Raw genomic sequence first — 19,131 nt, 5'->3', positions numbered from 1 at the left:
TAATGCAGTTTTTAAATGAGGATTTAAATTATTAAGAGAAAAAAGGCTGTCCAAACAAACCTGGTTCTTTGTGAAAAAGCAATTACCCCTTAGCCAATTTCTTTACCCAGCCTGTTTGAGCCACCTTTGGTGGTAAGAACCGCCATCAAGCATTTACTATAAATAACAATGAGTCTTTAAATTGTTCCAGTGACATTGGACAATTTCTGAGCATTAACCACCTGTGGAGGGTCCTCTGTGATCTAGGTTAGAATTTTCTTAGCAATTCAGAGGTATATTTATGCTCTGGATTATTGCGATGTCATCTTGCTGCAAAACCTAAATGTGATTGAGTCTAACTTTTACAAACTGATAATCGGAAATTCTCTTTCAGGATTTTTGAGAGAGCACAATACATGGTTGCAGCAAGTTATTCTGATCCTGAGGCAGCAGCTAACTCTCTAGCTTAAATATTTTTCAGTCAGATCATCCCGTTATTCACACCAGCCTGTTTCTTAGTGTTCCTCTTGTGATGTATTATTTTAGGTCCCTCTGGACTTTTTACATTTCTGTTTTCAAGTAAAACAGTTTATTCGCACTTGACTTGATCTTGTCTGCATTTAGATCTCCATACAGTTAGCTGACAAAGCTACAACACCCTCCCCCCCAAAAAAAAAAAAAAAATTATCTACTTATTCTGATCAAATATTGGAAAAAATAATAATTTAGCTAGAATAACGGATGAGCCTTTGGCAACATGTCGTCAACTAATTCAAACTACAAACTTTTCAGATATTGAACCGTGTGTGGAAAAGTATCCTGGTTTACCGATTATCTTGGAGAGAATCAAAGTATGGTTAGAAACTCCAATGCGGTCAGTAATCTAAACAATCCCATCTGTGTGGCAGAAGACAATCTTGTTCATCCTGTTCCTGTAACTACCATCTCGCTCAAGGCTGCAAAAAATTGGCACAATATTCTTTGGGTTGGCCAAGAGGTTCGCATCACAAAGTGCCAGCTACAGCTTCCTCTGTCTGACAGGTGTTCCTGGCTGCAGGCTGCATTGGGCCGATGCTATCTGTGAAAAGGAAAACACATTTTCCCCCTTGATGAAAAAAATCAATAAAAATACAGTTTTTTTCATCCATTGTGGAATTTCTTTAGACTGATACATTAGTTACTTTTGAGATATTCTAATCGACTTCATGTTGTCAGGTTATGCTGAAGTGATATCTTGGTTCCACAGGTCTGGCAGAATCCAGGCCTGGGCACGGTTCAGCTCCGATTGATCAGAGTTAATTTATGATTTAACAAGCCGAGTGATCACTTTTCTTCATAGGGCCAGATTAATTCGGAGAGCTTCTGTAAATATAAAGAGAGATGATGACTGTAGAGGGGCAGATTCCTTTTCAGAGCATTGCTGAACTAGATGCCAAATCATTTTCCCGCTTTAAAAATGCAGACAGATGCTTGTCTCAGTCTTAAAACAAAACACATTGACAATGACAAAACCGATGCACACTAAAGTTTTTTTTGTTGTTGTTTTTTTTAGACGATTTCTGGTTATCACCTATTTGACGAGATGGTAAAGTGACAGACGGATCAGTCAGGCTGGGTGGGGTAACACTGCGAGTGGCGCACAGATTTACTCAGCGCTGTCGGGAGAAGAGGTTCCTTAGGGCGTTGTTGTAGTTCTTATTAAAGGCGGTGTATATGAGGGGGTTAAAAAAGGAATTCGAGTAACCCAGCCACAAAAAGATACTCTTCCAAATTGGCGGGATGTCACAGGAGCACAGCGGCACGATGAGCTCGGTGATGAAGAACGGGATCCAGCAAAGCACAAACACGCCGATCAAAATGCCAACCATAAGGGCTGCTTTTTTCTCCTTCTGCTCCCGCCATGTGTCCCCGTCTGTCTGGAAGGTCACGGTTGCGTGGCGCACGGTGAACACCATCTGTGGCTGTTGCGCTTCCTCCTTTACCTAGGAGCACAGGATAAGCCAGACACTTTATCATTCAGAGCAATCCTGGTTTGCTTTCAATAATTGAAAATCTTTAACAGCAAAAGGACAAACAGCCAATTACTGCGCTGAGTGCTGTGTGAACAAAAAGATGGATTACAGACTTCTAAGTAGAGTATGAATCAAACCAAAGATTTTCATTCAATACATGGAAGCACACAACATGCAAGGAAATTAAGCTAGAGGGGTTTTATTTAGTTAAATTTGAACTTAGAGTACTACATTTTATGACATTTTATTTTCCTTTTGAGGTAGAGAAAGATAAACAAAACTCAACCTTCATTTGATTTCCTTCTGACTAATTTGCTGCCATGCGTAGCTCGAGACTAATAGACATCCTGTTATTTGGTAAAGTCACCAAGGTCAAAGCTTTTGTGAGAGAAAAACAATTTTTTTAAAAAAATACCATAATTGGGAGCAATCCGGTCCCGAGTTAGAGGGCCTCTCAACAAAGCTATGACTTTGCAATATTGGCTACAATTCAAAAGAAAAAACAAAAAACAAATTAACATTGGATAATAAAATGTTGTAGCCTCTTGAACAGCTGTATTATTAGCTGCTATTATTTGCTTTTGAAACTCCTCCAAATTAATGGAACTCCTGCCACCTTTCCAGCATTCTCAGAGAGCATGTTTGGGTACACAGAAGTGAAATCCAAAGGAGGCAGCCTCCTGTGACTGATTACCCTCCCCTCCCACATGGGTAATGCTGTCAAGTGCTGTTTGCATTGAGGCTGCAACACTGCCAACAAGATAACCAACTTATGTGGCAGTTAAGTCTCCCCTGCTTGCCTCCACTTTTACTAGCACACAACATAAAAAACAAACAAACAAACAAAAAAAACAACATAGGAAAGAGAAAAGAGGTACGCATGTTTTGATTTGACATTTCTTCATGAGTTACTGTAAGGAAATTCTCCAGTCGGACGCCATCAATATAATCTGTTATATGTACAATAATCCTGAAATTAAACCTCATTTCTGATACTAAATAGTAGCATAAAGAGCATATTAAACATGTGACATTATGCTGATATTTTGTGTGGCAAAAGGATTACATAAGGTTATAGATAGACAACTATTGCAGTGCAGTATAAGAGTGTTAAGGTGCATGCATGATCAGTGTATGGTTCGCTAATATAAAGTATTATTGTTGGCTGGAAAATGGGAATTTGAACACAGACAGAATTTCCAATTACACATTCAGCCACAAGCCGTCTTTACCCGCAGTGGTACCTGACAGGCCAACAGGGCTCACTACGGAGAATTTATAAATCTCTCTGCAGGGTGCCAGGTTTTTCTATGTTTCCAGTGTACTGCAGTCAGACAACAGTTCTCCTGACTTCCTCCTCTTAACTGCATAAATCACATTCAACTTTGTGAACTGAAATACAGGTCAGAAGCCCTGCTTCAGACACTTCTATGTTGGACAGACACTAAACTCTTCTGTACTCCAAGCACAACATCATGACTCTTTAGACCACATGTGTCAAACTCAAGGCCATCGGGCCACATGTGGCCCGCCATGTCATTTTATGTGGCTCGCCCAGCATTTTATAGGCTGATGATTGACTTAAAATAGGTTTTGAGCACGAATTGACTACAAACTACATCTCCCACAATGCATTCCGATTGTTACCATGCAACATTACGGCTTCTCGCCACTAGAGAGCAGCAGAGTCATCTCAAGCTGCTTATTGATTTTCCCAGCGAATAAAACTGAGACATCGGCAGGTCGCGCTAGACTTTTTTGTTATCCGTTATCTTGACCGACAACATAAAAAAATAAAATAAAATAAAAATAAAAAAAAAAATCGGTCATGTACTATTTTTATCCGTGAAATTACAATCATATTAACATCGGCTATTTAGTCGCATTTTATGCGGTTTAGTTCATGTTCACCGTGAATCCAGATCCCATCACAGATTAAGCAGATAAATGTATCTAAATTTTTCTCCGTAGTGACAAAAACCACTGACTGGCCCCAATAACTTATAATAAATTAAGCGACTTCACTTAAATTAGCATCACTTCACCCGCTGGGGTCTGAACGCTCTTCCTCCTCATTAGTTGGATCTGTCTGATCCAAACAGATCAACTGAACTCTGTGAGTGTTTTACCCTGTGCGGTCCGGATTATTATTATTTTTTTTTTTTTTTTGCGTGGTTTCGCTTCTCCGAAACGGACAGATGTTACGTCTGCAGCTCCTCCAGAGCCCCGCTCTCCTGGGTAACGTGAACCCAGAGGGCTCCATTTGTTAAATCCGGTGGATGAGTTACTTCCAGCGGTTTCTAATTCTTCGCAATGGCGGAGCCGCGTCAGCGGACTGCGCATGTTACAGTCTAATTAACTTTTGCATCGTCATTTATTTCCTCAAGATAAACTGCCGGCTCCTCAAATGGATTAACACAACGTTGATTTCTCTTTAGTTTTCTCTGATCTGTAATGGAGACTTGAATTCAACCAAAGGTTTGTAATGCGCTTCCTAACCATTTTTTATTTGTAAGTACTGATTTTATTTTTTAGCCAAGACTCTGTCTCTGCTAATGACATCTTCAATAATTTTTTTGATCCCAGGCTTACTTTATGGACTGAACAGACACCATTATACATTTTGAACTGTAAATTTTATTTTAGGAACCATTTTTATTTGTAAGTATTGATTTTATTTTTGAACCATTTTTAATTTTTAAGTGTTGATTTTATTTTTGAAACCTTATTTATTGTAGTGTTGATTTTATTTTTGAACCATTTTTTTATTTTGAAGTGTTGATTTTATTTTTGATACCTTATTTATTGTAAAGTGTTGATTGTACTTTTGAACCCTTATTCATTTTGAAGTGTTGACTGTCTGAAAGACCTTAGACATGAATTGCCCCATATGGGGTTTGAACCAATGACCTCAGCATTACCAGCACCGCGCTCTAACCTGCTGAGCTAACCTACCTTACAAACTGTTGGGTTTCCATGTATTTAAGAAGAACTTACATGATTTTACCACAATGAAGATTTGATAAAAGTGCTTATATTCTAATGTTTTTCAAAACAACATACATAATATTTTATTTTCCAGAGATTTTGTATTTTGAAGTGTTGATATTATTTTTGAACCATTTTTAATTTTCAAGTGTTGATTGTATTTCAGAGATATTTTTTTTATTTTAATGTGTTAATTTCATTTTTGAACCATTTTTTATTTGTAAGTATTGATTTTATTTTATAGCCATTTAGCCAAGTCTCTGTAGAACCATTTGTCTCTGCTAATGACATCTTCAATACAATTTCTTGATCCCAGGCTTAGTTTATGGACTGTAATGTGAAATTAGGCACAAGTATAAGTTTGTTCACCAAGTTACTGTGCTCTCTGAGAGGATCTGTAAGTATTTGACATTGTTCCATGCCCATCATTGACGTTAGTCTCTAACAAAATGTGGATCATCTACCAGGAACACTGCAAACAGTGTGAGTTTCTGTAGTGTACTGGTTATCATGTTTGCTTCACACGCAAAAGGTCGCTGTTTCGAAACCAGACAGAAACAGATTTTACACATTCTATTCATCACAGGTGTTTACTAAAGGTCAACAAGGGTTCTGTGGTGTCATGGTCTGTACTCTGGATCCAGGCAGATCAAACCTCAGTGGACATTTTCATGCGCTGTATCTCACATCATCAACTTTGGAACCTCAAACTGAAACGAAGCAGAGAAGTTCAGTTCCTGTAGTGTAGTGGTTATCACGTCTGCTTTACATGCAAAAGGTCTCCGGTTCGAAACCAGACAGAAACGGTTTTTGTAGGTTATGCATCTCTTGGGGTGCAGTGAGACAACAAGAGCCTTCCTCTTCCGTGATGGTTCATTTGCCAGTTGGCTTCTTTGAAATCGAAGCTACTTTACTTCAATTACCAATTGGCAGTTCTATGGCGTAATGCACATGTGTCAAACGCAAGGTCATCTTTGCATAAAGTCTATAATGTCTGCCCATGTGACTTGTTTTTATTATTTGTTTGCTTACCTTTAAACACTGATTTAAATATTGTAATTTTTAAACTGAGCAGTAATTTTACATCCATGGAAACTCAAATGTAATATTTAAAACTTCAATGCATAAAATCAATTATTTAACATTATGGAGTGTTGTTAAATTTATTTTTAACATTGTATTTTTATACATTTATGCTAGGGGTGCCCAAGTCTAGTTTTCCAGAGCTACCATCTGCAGCTTTAGATGCATTCCTTCTCTAACACACCTGGACCATTGACTCATTATAAGCCTCTACAGAACTGAATGAGGGAAGTCAACCTTTTGTCTGGGGTGTTTTAGCAGGGATGCACTCCTGATTTGTACCGTCAATGTGGCCCGTTGAGGGGGGCCAATATGCTGAAGTGGCCCTCGGTGAAATTGAGTTTGACACCCCTGCTTTAGACTGAACCTTTATCTGCAAGTTTGAGGATCTGAATATGATTTGAAAGTATACTAAGTATTGGAGAAAAATATACCACAGCATAAATGAATAAGAAGTCTAATAAACTAAGCTCAATGAACAAAGGATGACAGGGTGCCTACAGCTGACCATTGCCACAACTCACTGGGAAGAACTCATTTTCAATTCAATTAAAAAATAAATAAAAAAAAAAAAAGATAAACTATTTATCCCAAAGTGAAATAAAATGTTGCTTTTGTCTTTCCTCTTTAAACCTCTGTCTGGCTGCATGGTTAGAAAGCCAGACAGAGAGATGATGGAGTAGGGGATATGATCCTTTCCTGTTGTGATCGATGGAATTGGTTTGAACTTCCTCCTTCTCTCTGTGCTCGGATCTGCTCTGCAACCATGAAGCCACCATTTCAACTCATTTGGGATCTGGGGTCATAGTTCAAGTGTTATTTGTGTTTTGTGGATGCCAATTACCTACTTCGAGTTGCAAAAAAAAAACAAAAAAAAAACTCAACTGTACTGCGAAAGGTCATGAGAACAACCATTCAAAAAAAAAAGAAAAGAATGTTTGCTGCTGCAAAGCATTCAAAACCAGAGGAAATAATTTTCCAAAAAGCAATGCTTCAACAAAAAAAGAGAAAAAAAATGAAAAAAATGTACAAAAAACAAACAGAGCTAAGTCAACATATGTGGCACAAATGTAGAAATTCCAGCATATTGTTGTTCATGTTTTCTATTACCTTACTTGTTCTTGTTTGAATGACTTTCTTGGCACCGTTACGTCAAGCGTGCTCTATTATTTTATATTATTGCACAGTACAACTCGGGCTATGAGAATATATACATTTTGATGAATCACCAACTACAAATATGACTAAATGAAAAAAAAAATCTTGGAAAACTAATTTGATGGAGATGATTCATAATATTTTGAATAAGAAACGAAGGGGGAAATTGAAACCATTTTCATGAGTAAATATCTTTTGATGGATGAAGTTTAAAATGCTAATTTTGTTTTTGTGAGAGGGCATTTCAAAAACTTTGTGATTTCAATAATATTTTACTTACTATGCCAACATTTCTGTTGAGTTCCTGCCGAGAAGAAAAGGTTTGTGTTTTATGATTAGCATCTATTGAGAAAACTCAACATGTCACATTAAGTGAGAGTATTCAAAATTGCAGAGGAAAAACCTGAGCAAAAATTAATCAGGGTTTGCTTGAGATGTAGATAGGGTATCAAACAATGTGTTGTATACCTATAGTGGATAGAACATTTAGCTTGCTTGGTATAGCGTTTTAAATTTATGTGGCATTGAGGTGAAAAGCTTCAAAAGTGTCCCTCCTCCCCAGTCACAAAAACCTGCTCCAATCACGAGTAGAAAGAATATCATGATGTGTGGGATCAAAAAAGCCTCTTAAGCCTCCTCCAATGTCCTTACACTAACAAACCAAAATGTAAAAATAGGCCTATCTTCAATATGAAACCCATTGCTGCAAATATATCAAAAAGCAGTTTCACGCCTCTTCATGTAACATTGCATTCACAAACAATAAGAATCAACCCATTAAATAAAATGATCCAACTAAAGTTTTAATTCTGGGTTGTTTTGTTTAGAATTCAAGGGAATGGCTGTAGCTTATTAAACTTCAAAGTCTTCAACTCAGCATGCACTAAAATATAACAAAAACGTTCTCTCGCTGCAAAACTGCTGATAACATTCTGCTCATGATGTGGGGGGGGGGGGGGAATCAAACACCATAAAGGTCACATCTTCATGGGTTGTGTATATGACTGAGTTAATAAAAAAAATGGTTTTCCATATAAAACCTAAAGCCGTTAACTTCTATTGAAGAGTTTCACAGACGTGTGATCTTTACGCATTTTATCTTGACGAAAAAAAACCCTGCAAAGTGTTTCTTAGCACATTCAGGGTATTTTAAACATAAAACCGTTCAACTAAATAAAAGCAGTTTTATATTCAGAGTTTTGACAAAGTGAACTTTAAGTACTGAACCTTTCGATGATTTCTGAACTAAAAGGGGGAATAAGAAAAAAAGAGTAGTAAATAAGTTGGATGACCTTCAATGTTGCTTCGTTTTACCTTAAAACACAGAGTCCAGCGCAGCTACACATAGTTTTAATATAAATACAAAATTATAGAACCATTTGGAGCCCAAAAAAATTGTTTTCAGAGACCAGCTTATTATTTTGACCATTTGGGCAAAACAGCAAACAGTCTCTGGAGATGATAAGTCAAAATATATAGTGCAGGCAACACCACATGCGTTTAACACTTCCTTGCTTACATAATATTATACGTTGAAATATACATAAGGGATAGAATTGTCTTAATCCCTAGAGAATAATTAATTTGTGTGAATTTCTTTTGTAAGAAAAATAAGTTTATAAGTTGCGAAGGTTTGGTAAATGTGTGATAAGCTGTAAGGAATGGAAAACAACTGCTGCGGTTTCTGCTTTAAGTCATGCCAAGTCATGCTTCTTAGTTCATTCTATGTGATTATATGAAAGGAACAGCTGTTGAGTTTTGAAGCGCATATGCTACATTGGCTAAGCAACAGCCAGAAACAGTGGGATCTGTGCCATAACCAAGCAATTAGCAGAGAGCACAATTCACATCAAGTTAATGGAAAAGTATCATCAGAGAAATAGAAAATATTTCAACTTTAGTGAAAAAAAAAAACTGTTACTAATCCTGGAGCTTTATGGAACTGCACCAGGGATGAGAGACACAGAGAGAGAAGTAGGATTTAAGATTCTTGTGAGGTTCTCAATCTGTTTGGTGTAAGTGAACAAAACAAATCAACAGCAAAAGGCTGGTTATGATGAATATTATGAGTTCAGAGCTCAATTTTTCCTGCATATTTGCACACTGAAGTATTATTTTAAGAAGCAATCAATTTTATGGCCTCCTTGAGTGTTATTTGTGCATCTAGGTCAGGAATACGTGCATCACACCTATTAATAATCCCATGTTTCTGCTGCAGTGTCTATAAGTGTGGGCACGTCTTAATGTTTGAGTGGGCGTACTGATGTGTGAGAGCAGGAGGGTTATTTTCTTGGGTTCCACTGCTCATGTCGCAGCTCAAATCGACAGTTTGCAGGTTATGGCTGGAAATGAAGGGAGAAGAATTTTTACTGAGATGCCGCTAATCCAACAACCGTCTGCGGGGGGAAAAAAACCAATAAAATCTATTACCTGTTGCCAGGAGATTGATTGCCTGATTGATGAAACCTGACAATAGGAGGGTAGTGAAATATCAGAGTAGGTAATTTATTTAGTGATGAGGCTAATTTATTTAGTTCTCAACCAATAGCTTTCATTTTGGGGTGAACTGATGCCAGAGTTGCACAACAAAGGGGGGGGAAATATATTCTGAATAAAAATGGTTGTCAGGGAACATTTAATAATAATAAAAAAAAATCTCTGTAGAAAGATTCAGATAAAAAAAAAAAAAAAGAAAACGTAACATTTAGGTTCAAGGACAAACAAAAACATGCAATGAATAACTAACCAATGCCAATGTTAATTTCAGATGGCTTTACAAATTCAAAAAAGAAAAATAATAAGTAAGGGGTTGCTCAATTTCCTCAGCTAAAACTTCGCTGATTAAACAGTTGCTAATGTAAAGTGGAACAGATCCAGACTTTTATGTGCGCTAATTAGCTAAACGGCAAAGCTTGGAAGGTGCAGGCCCCTATTAATGATGCTGAGACAGTATTTATAGCCTTCAACTCCCAGCCTACGCACACATCAACAGTCTACGGGTGATGAGCGGAATGACTTCAATTATTTTTCCGTACGCTCACACATCAGATACTTGTGCACTTCTTTGATTACTGATGAGCTGCTCATCAGAGACGGTAATAAACAATAGGTCTGAAAAGAATTTGTGCATGCTTGATGCAACTTAAATATGGGAGACTAAATGTAAACACATAAAGTATTTCTTGAACCCTTAGGTTTGTTCGTTTTGCAACTACAAATTTCAATTCATTATATGTATTAGTAACTCAAAGTAGTACATAACTGAGTTGTAGAAGGAAACTATTAGATGACCTGGTTTTTTTAAAAATCTAGCAGTCTTACTTCAGCTCCTTTAAGTAAAATCTAGTGCAACCAACCTAAGAAGATGCCGTAATAACAGAAGAATAGCAAAATTATATGTTGTAGAAAGCTAACATCACACGTCACCCAAAACACACCTTCCCTGTTGTGGAAGACATGTGGTGATGGTAGCATCATGCTGTGGGGATGATTTTGTGAGCAGGGACAGGAAGGTTGCAATAGATGGTAGAGTTAAATATAGGATGAGCTTGGAAATGAACCTACTGAGGGTCCAAATGATGTGAGAGTGGGAGACGGCAACTTTCAGCAGGAAAACACTATACAGCTAGAAATACCATGAAACGCCTCAGATTAAAATAGTTTCGTGAATACCAATACGTATTCAAAAAAGTCAAAATTCACACTCTACTCAGAATAGAAAACTGTGGGAAGACTTGAAAAGCAATGTTCTCACGCTCTGTCCAAATTCAGTTCCTACCTGTGCTGATAGAAATAAACCCCCAAAAGTCGAGCAGCTATAATTACAGTAAAATGCAATTTGACTCAGTAGTAGAGATACACCCGTGGAGGCTAAACACAGACATGCCACTTCTCACATTTGCATTTGTGAAAATGTGCAAGCAATCATGAATTATTAACTTTTCACTTTGCAAATATGTGCTACTTCAAGGCATTTTCCAGGTTCTCTAGGCCCATTATTATCTTCCAGCTTTTCTTCTGCAATTCCGACGGCGTCTCCTCTCCGTTTTCCCCTGCCGATGCAAGAGACGTCGGACCGCTTCGTCTGGGGAAATCCCTTCAAAATCTTTTACATTTTCACCTTTCGATGGACTTTATTGTGAAGCTATACAAGTTGGAACGTGTAGTGGCTGCGAATGAATAGTCAGTTATACTTCTTAGCTGAAAATGGAAATTCTGGAGGCCCTCGCCCACTCTGTTGCTGATTCTTTGATTGACACTACTGCAGTAGGACGCATGCCTTTTGTGTTGCTCTGTCACATAAAATTTCAATGCAATACAGTGACGTTGGTAACTGTAGTGAGACATGATACAGAAAATGTCCATGTTTGCAAATATTTATGTAAGGCATTATGTAAGGATGACAAGCTGCTTTAAGAATATTGTAATAAAATATGAATTTTCAATTACCTCAGGCATAGGGGTGATTGTGTTTGTCTTGCGGGAGCCGATGCGAAACTTAGCAGCTTTGTAGATCTTCCAGTAGACAAACAAAACCACACAAAGTGGGAGATAAAATGCCCCAAAGGTGGAGAAGATGGTGTAAGATGGCTCCTGGCTCACTTGGCACTTCATCCCTTCTGAGTAGGTCTCTCCCCAGCCGAAGAGCGGCGACAAGGAGATTATGGATGATAGCAGCCATGTCAGCGCAATCATCACGTTGGAGATCTTTTTTCGAGTCTTGAGCGTGTACTCCAGGTGCCTGGTGATGGACCAGTAGCGGTCCAGTGCGATGGCCGTCACGTTCCAGATGCTAGCCGTGCAACAGAGCACGTCGAACGAGATCCACACCTGGCAGAGCACGCGTCCGAGCTTCCACAGTCTGCCGTTCAGCTCGTGAACCAGGCTGAGCGGCATAACCAGCGCGGCTACCATCACGTCTGAGATGGCCATGGAGGCCACCAAGTTGTGGGGCACCCGATGGAATGTTCTCACCCTCAGGATGGTCACCAGCACCAGGAGGTTCCACACGAAGGTGGCCGCCACAAGCATTGCCAATAAGGTGAGAGTGAGCACGCTGAAAACGGAAAATGGACGGTAAAGGTTTCCCCCGGAGTCGTAGCCGTCCAGAGCCCCACTGAAGTTGGCTGTCAGCGAGCTGGAGTTGCTGTACGTCATGGTAGCTGCTCACGACCCCACAGCCAAGGGCCGAGAGGACTCAGAGAAAACGTCTGCAGGAAGCCGATGCATTCTGCAGAGAGGAGACAGAAACGGGGACTGTGACTCAATCTGGACCGAGTCTCGCTGACGCAAATGAAGGTTAAAGATGGGAATATCTATTTAATGTGTTGCATTTAGTATCATTTTTACACTCTTTAAATGCGCTGCAGTGCATCATTGTGCTTCTAGAAGAGAGGTAGTTTAGTGATTTGCCTACGATGGTAAAAACACACTCGAGTCTCTCATTTCAGCAGTCAAGCAACCTGCCTACAACTTTTCAAGTGCAATTTCATCTGCTATTAAAAAGGCTCAGAGGCACTCAGGGTAACATCTCTAGCTCAGAAAAAGACCATAAATATTCAGTTTCATCATCGCACTGCTGCGCTTTCATTTGCATTAGAAGCAGACCTGTGTTGCACAATGAAACAAACAGTCTTTGTTGCAGTTTTATTTTTTCTAACAGCGAAATGTCATACACATATATATACACACACAAAAAAAAATTCTCATAAGCTTTAGGAATGCATATGTTTGCTGTGAAGAGGAATTGTTGCTTTTTGAGAAGATTCTATTGCGACATACTATTACTCCAATTTCAAGCCAAGCCAACTATGTCAACACATTCACAGGAGGATGCACGCCTAGCTCTAAAGTCTGCACAGCGTGATATTCAGCATTGCAGAAACGGTAAATTTCAACCCACCAAGTGCTGCTGTTACTATGTGACATATGATTCCCCCCCCCCTTACTCTGGCATTGATCTTTATTTCTGTGTTTCTTTCCTAAACTACCAGTGTAAAAAAAAAAAAAAGAAAGAAATCTGAATGGATTGTTAGAATTACTAAAACCTACACAAACATTTCAAGAAGCAATAATAATTTCATGCACTGTGTTTTGGAAAACATATCCATGCTTGTTTTAACAATCCCTTAAGATGCTAATTTTAAAGTTAATCACAACTTGTTATTTCTACATGTAACATTAGAATGGTTTCGCGTGCTTTAACAATTCTAACGTCTCCCAGGAACTCTGTGAAAACTGAGAACACTGTTGCTTGACCTTTACGCCTACGAGTTATTTAAGTTTAACAGAAGCACTCATCATTTTGCATGCTTTGCAAGATGATAACTGGTTTCTCATCTACTCTGAATCCCAATTGTTCATAACAAGGTAAATTCATTTGTGTAATAAGATTCCATCAGTACAATAAACGTCTAACTAGATTTTCTGATTAAGATCAACTGGATAAAAACAGATCTGTGTAGCAGATAGCAAAGGAATCTTTTGGTCAAAATCTTTATGCATCATAGCTTTATTGGCCCAAAAGGTTTAATCAGATGGATTTTCTCTTTGCGCCTCACAAAAAGACACAGTTCCCCACCAGTTGTTGTAAGAATAATGCCTTGTAAAAGTTTAAGTCTCTTCCTGTACCAAAACTTTTCCACATTCAGTCATGTTACTACCACAAGCACGCGCTGCGCTTGTTCTTGGGGTTCTTTGGGGGGAGGCGGGGGGGTGGGGGGGGGCACATTTCAAACCAACATAAAGTATTATGAAACTATGAAAATACTAAAAAAAAAAAAAAAAAAAAAAAGAATCTGAAAAAGATGGCCTGCATACAGTTAAGACCATTCTGAGGCAGGAACTGTTTCTAAGCAGATCAACTCACGTTAAGCATTGATGTTTTCTTTTCCTTGTGCCATTTACTTTCATTAGGTTTCCAGCCCCATCGGCTAAAAATACATCCAAAGCATTATATTCTTTGTCCGGATGAGCTTTTGCAAAGGCGATGCTCACTTCTGTGGGACTTACTTTGAGAAATGGCTTCTTTCCCCCAGCTTTGTCTTCCTTGTGATGTTGCCACCTGCATGGCTGACGTTGTTCAGAATGGTGATTATCCTTGTATACCTTTTCACCTTGCACACACCATCAGCCTTGCCTGTGCAGGTGTCACTTTTGATTTCCGACCACATCCTCTAAGATTTTCCCGAGTGGAAGGTCTAATGCTGCAGCCTCTGGAACTTAAAGATGCATACAATTTACATAAGGCCTGGCAGGCTGGTTATCTGAGTTTTGAGCAGCCACATGTTCTCACTGAGCTCTTTAAGCTTTAGCCATGACTTGTCAGAAAATAAATGCAGATGTTCTTCACCTGCTAGGTTGATGCAAAGCACTTTTTAGAAACAAAATGGGCAATTGGGATGCTTTAAAACAGCCTGTTTGTAATGCCGTGCAGAACCTTTAACTTCCCAATTTGAAATGGGTATGAATACTTCTGGGCATGCTCTTTCACATAAAATTAAAGTCAAAAATAGCTAAAATCTTTGACGAATAATATTACTATATTTTGACATCTATATTTTAGCCACTTAGAAGGAGCATATTGGCCAAATTTAAAAATCTTACTTTAAATCTAAGCTCAACTCTGTGTCCTTTTCAGGTAGAATCTCACTGCTGTCAAAAGTCACCAAACTGATGAGTGCAAACGAATTTAAGGACAAATTCTGCTGTTCTGTGAAGGCATCAGAGGTTAAAAACAAAAAGAGAACATCATACCCATAAACTTACCACTGGATGGTCATTGGCCTTAAATCTACTGGTTGGACTACTCGTAAGTAACCAAGAAGCTGTAGAGATCCACTTGAGACTGAAGTCAAGATTTACCTTTCAACAGGACAACAGCCCTAAACATACTCTCATTAGAATGCATGAATCCAAATTAAATTCTGTGGCAAAGCTAGAAATTTGATGTTTAAGTAAGACTGGGCAACATATTTAGTCACTGCATCTTCAAAACCGGACATACCCCCAAAGACTTGAAGAGAAAGATGATTGCACAGTATTATATTGACTCAGGAGGACTGATTGCCAAGCTCTTGAGGTTTTCATTTGTAAAGAAATTTAAACAACACACATCATTTTCTTTTCACTTCATAATAATGCACTAAAACGTTCCCAAAATTTGTGAATGTGACATAATGTGAAGAAGCCAGCAAGTGAAATGTCACATTACCTCTTGACGTCACAATCTGCTTCCTCCGATCAATGACTTCAGCACACCACTAACCCCTGTGCTCCTTCTCCTGCCCTCTCTCATTAACAAGCCCAATAAAAGGTTGTACAAAGGGACAGCTGTTGTGAAGGGAAAAGGTGACAAAGCATGCATGCACTCTGCAGTAACTCTGCTGACATTACAGAAGCAGGGCCAGGTGTCAGGAAGGGCAGTGGACACACGCTCTGCAAAAACTAAAAACCCAAAATGGAAGGATACAGAAAAAAAAAACACACATACACACAACTGTATACATTTACACAGATGTGAAAGGAATGGAGAAAATGACTCCAAATGGCCTTACAGTCATTTAAGTCAAAGAGCAGCAAATACATTGCTTAGTACTTTGAAAGGACCAGCTGGCTCTTGGGTGAAATACTCCTGGGAATTTTAGCTGACATAAATGGATTGTGATTATAATCTCATTACCTATGCAAAGGTGTCCACGTCTACCATTTAGTATGAGGAAAGAGGCACGAATGGGTTTCAAGCTGAAGAATGCACTTGATTGTGGTGTAAAATCAGCAATCTATGAGGAGCTTAAACCTTTCCAGGGCTCATCAGACACCGAGTTCAAAAACTTGCAGGGGCATGTTTCCTTTTTAAAATGTCCTCTGAACCCTTTCAGTTGGCAGCCAGTCTCTTCTGGATGCAAACATAATTTTCTGAAAGAAAGAAAGCCACTTTGTCTCCACGGTGATTAACTCTCTTTTATGTCTGTTTCTTCCATTGTTGTCCCGTCTCTTCTTGCTACAGTTGGCAGATAAAAATGTGACTTTTTTTATTTTTTTAGAAAGTTTGTCAGCAAAGAAGCCGTATTAGGTAAATAGCAAGTGTGACATCTCATTTTCATTTCACATTTTGGGGTCCAAATGCAGTGTCACAGCCAGTCCTGTGATTAAAACTGTACCAGCGTGAATGACATTCTCTCTGTGCAAAAAGCTCTTCATTAGGAAAACTGTTGTCTGCTCAGCTGTTGAACAATTTCCTCTGAGGAGAGTTTCTCTGAGGCTGACATTTGCGGATGAAAGGAAGCGGAGGTATTGAAATGTGTCCTCTGACTTGTGTTAAAACCTCAAAAGGAAAATGCAAAAAGAGGAAAGCGAAGCCTCACTTTTCCCCAATTTGGCACAGCAGAACCCATTTGTCAAGCAATGCAAAGTGTATTTTTTTTTCAGCCAGCTTCTGCTACACATGTATAAATGTCCAAAAAATAATTTAGATTTTAAACAACAATAAGATGAAAGGATTGCAATTCAGAGTCACCACTTTCACCGTGATAATCTCGGAGGACACTTGTTACACTGCATTCCAGAAACACCCCTGTACCTTTGAAGACACCAGTAGTCAAAAAACACAATTTCCATGTCTTGTTGGTAAAACAAAATTCGGGTCATCATTCTGTAAATAACAACTCACCCCGTTGACAGTTAAACACGGAGCAGTCCCGACGATCTCGGTCCTGATCTCTTCATCCATATCCACTTTGCTGGTGTTTCAGTGCCGCGATTGAACCGCCTGGCTCAGTGTGTGGATAACGGCAGAAACGCGCTTCGCTCCGGAGGATGCAGAGCGGCTGGAATGAACCACGGCGCGAGCTGAAGGAGGGGAGGGCTCGCGCCAATTAAACGATAAACGCCACGTTTTCTGGCGCGAGTGGGAGACTTGATTGGCTATGATCTGCACCTGAACACAACTTTTATTTTCTCTAACAAGCGGAACGAAGCGCGTACATTTATCTCCGTCAGCAGCGCGTCTTGGAAAGATTCCCTGTTTGTAATTAGTCTGACCATGCGGTGATCAGAGCCTGCTTCAGGAGAACCGCTCGTGCTGCTTTGTGATTGATAATCCTTCTGAACCCCCCTGCAGTCTTTCTAGGTTAACACGATGAACCCCTATTTCGCAGAAAGTAACTGAAATCCAATTTATGTTCGGAGAAAGCGTCCTTGTATAACTTCTAATGGAGTTTTTCTTGATTGGACCATAGGAAGATCCAGCGGGACACAGGCTGTCCTGCAAAAAATAAGTGGAGAACTTCCCTTTGAGACTCATTAATGTAGCAGCCTTCATACACCCTGAAACGTGCTGAGTTACATAAAATGAACCCAAATGCTGAGCTTTGATCTAACCGCAGAAAGAACATCTCTGCGACTATTTCACCCATAAAGATTGAATTATACAAAGAACATTGGATTAGTCGTGTTTTGGTTTTACCTTAGTTCAGTCTAGTGTTTCTAGTTGTGTTTATTTCTTCTAGTTATTCTTAGTTACCACAGTTTAATCATTTCTTGTGACTATTATTCTTAGATTTATTTTCTCGTCCCCTGTACCTCCCTCTTTCTATCTCGCTCCTCAGTCTGCCTTTCTACTCTCTCCCCTCACACATGCAATCAATTTTGCCAATCAGCCCAGTTCTTTGTTTTCCAGTACTTAAGCTCCTCTCTTTCGGTCACTCCTTGCTGGTTCCTTCTGTTACTTCCCGTTCAGCTCTGTTACCCCTCGTGTCTCTGTGCGATTATTTCCTAGATTCTAGAATAATTTTCTGCCTTGGCCTCCTGTGGATATTTGTAAGTTCTTGTTTCTCATTTTTCATTAAGCAAATGTTAATTATCTCCACACCTCTGCTATTTTGCAGTTGAGTCCACAATCAACCACAAACAAATTATGACAAAGACCTAATAATAATAATAACAAAAACAATGCAATCAAAGAAATGATAGATGAGATTGCCTTAGTAAAATATGATTCTTCTCAGACTTTATAATGCCAGGTTTTTATTGGGGGGGTAGACTGACATTCAGATGGCTATAAATATAACAATAACAACAAAAAATCAGTTTAGAGTACTAACCTGATGGGCAATTTCATCAAAAAAGAAGCAAGAAACCCAATAATAAATGTACCTCCAGAACAGCTGGTTCCAGCACCACGGTCAGCACCAAGGGATATTTCCATTTTACTGCACACAATAGCAAGCCAGTTTGTTTTTGCACAGGCTGCATGAAGTTACAAGCTTTTCCCCTGGATCTGCAATGGATATGTAAACACACACACACACGCACACACACACCATCCAACTAATTTGCTCTACTGTGTGTGGAGTAGGTTTATCCAACTCTCTGACACTTACTTCTTTTCTGATTCAAGGGATTTCTCCGAGACAAAACAGCGTCTGCCAACTTACTATGAAATATGCAGCTGCACACATGCAAAGGCACATTGAGAGTTTATCACATAAGCCCATTCTTGGGGGTTGAGGAAGAGACATTCAGGCGGCTAAAGCATCTTTTCATCTACTCTAAAAATCTCCCTTTATTCCCTTATAAAGGTGCTGCTGCACAAAAAATACTCTTCGTGGCAATCATCATGCGACACTGCTCCTTCGCATGCAGATGCAATACCATGACTAAAAGTGTTCAGCTGTTAAGGCCTCATGAGGTAAAAATCCACTGCAGTAAAGAAAAACAGTGTGCTCATATCTTGCGGGGTACGTAAAGTTTTTCACTGGAAAGTGAAATCTGCAATCATGCCTTTTACTACTTGTGAACCTAGTTGGGGGGAAATGTGTACTTTGCCCTGTTTTGAGCTGCTGGGAATCAACTCTCATGAAAATCCTTCCTCCTCTGCTCTTCCTCCTTGTCCGAAACAGAGTCCTCTCTT

General features: G+C 39.1%; 1 protein-coding gene across 1 annotated transcript; it reads right to left on the bottom strand.

Moving 5' to 3' along the window:
* Nucleotides 1–234: 234 nt before the first annotated feature.
* htr5ab (5-hydroxytryptamine (serotonin) receptor 5A, genome duplicate b) lies at nt 235–17,589 on the bottom strand. The gene is made up of 3 exons (XM_015006322.2): nt 16,891–17,589; nt 11,670–12,450; nt 235–1,961 (listed from the first exon to the last, which is right to left on the bottom strand). The coding sequence occupies exons 2-3, from the start codon at nt 12,375–12,377 to the stop codon at nt 1,629–1,631; spliced, it is 1,041 nt and encodes a 346-aa protein (XP_014861808.1). The 5' UTR covers nt 12,378–12,450; nt 16,891–17,589; the 3' UTR covers nt 235–1,628.
* Between the last annotated feature and the right edge of the window lie 1,542 nt (nt 17,590–19,131).

The sequence above is a fragment of the Poecilia mexicana genome, unplaced genomic scaffold, assembly GCF_051168715.1.
Source record: "Poecilia mexicana isolate PSO_F unplaced genomic scaffold, ASM5116871v1 scaffold_20, whole genome shotgun sequence".
NCBI classification, from domain to species: Eukaryota; Metazoa; Chordata; class Actinopteri; order Cyprinodontiformes; family Poeciliidae; genus Poecilia; species Poecilia mexicana.
Note: the sequence above shows the minus strand (reverse complement) of the source record. Positions and strands in the feature narration are given on the sequence as shown.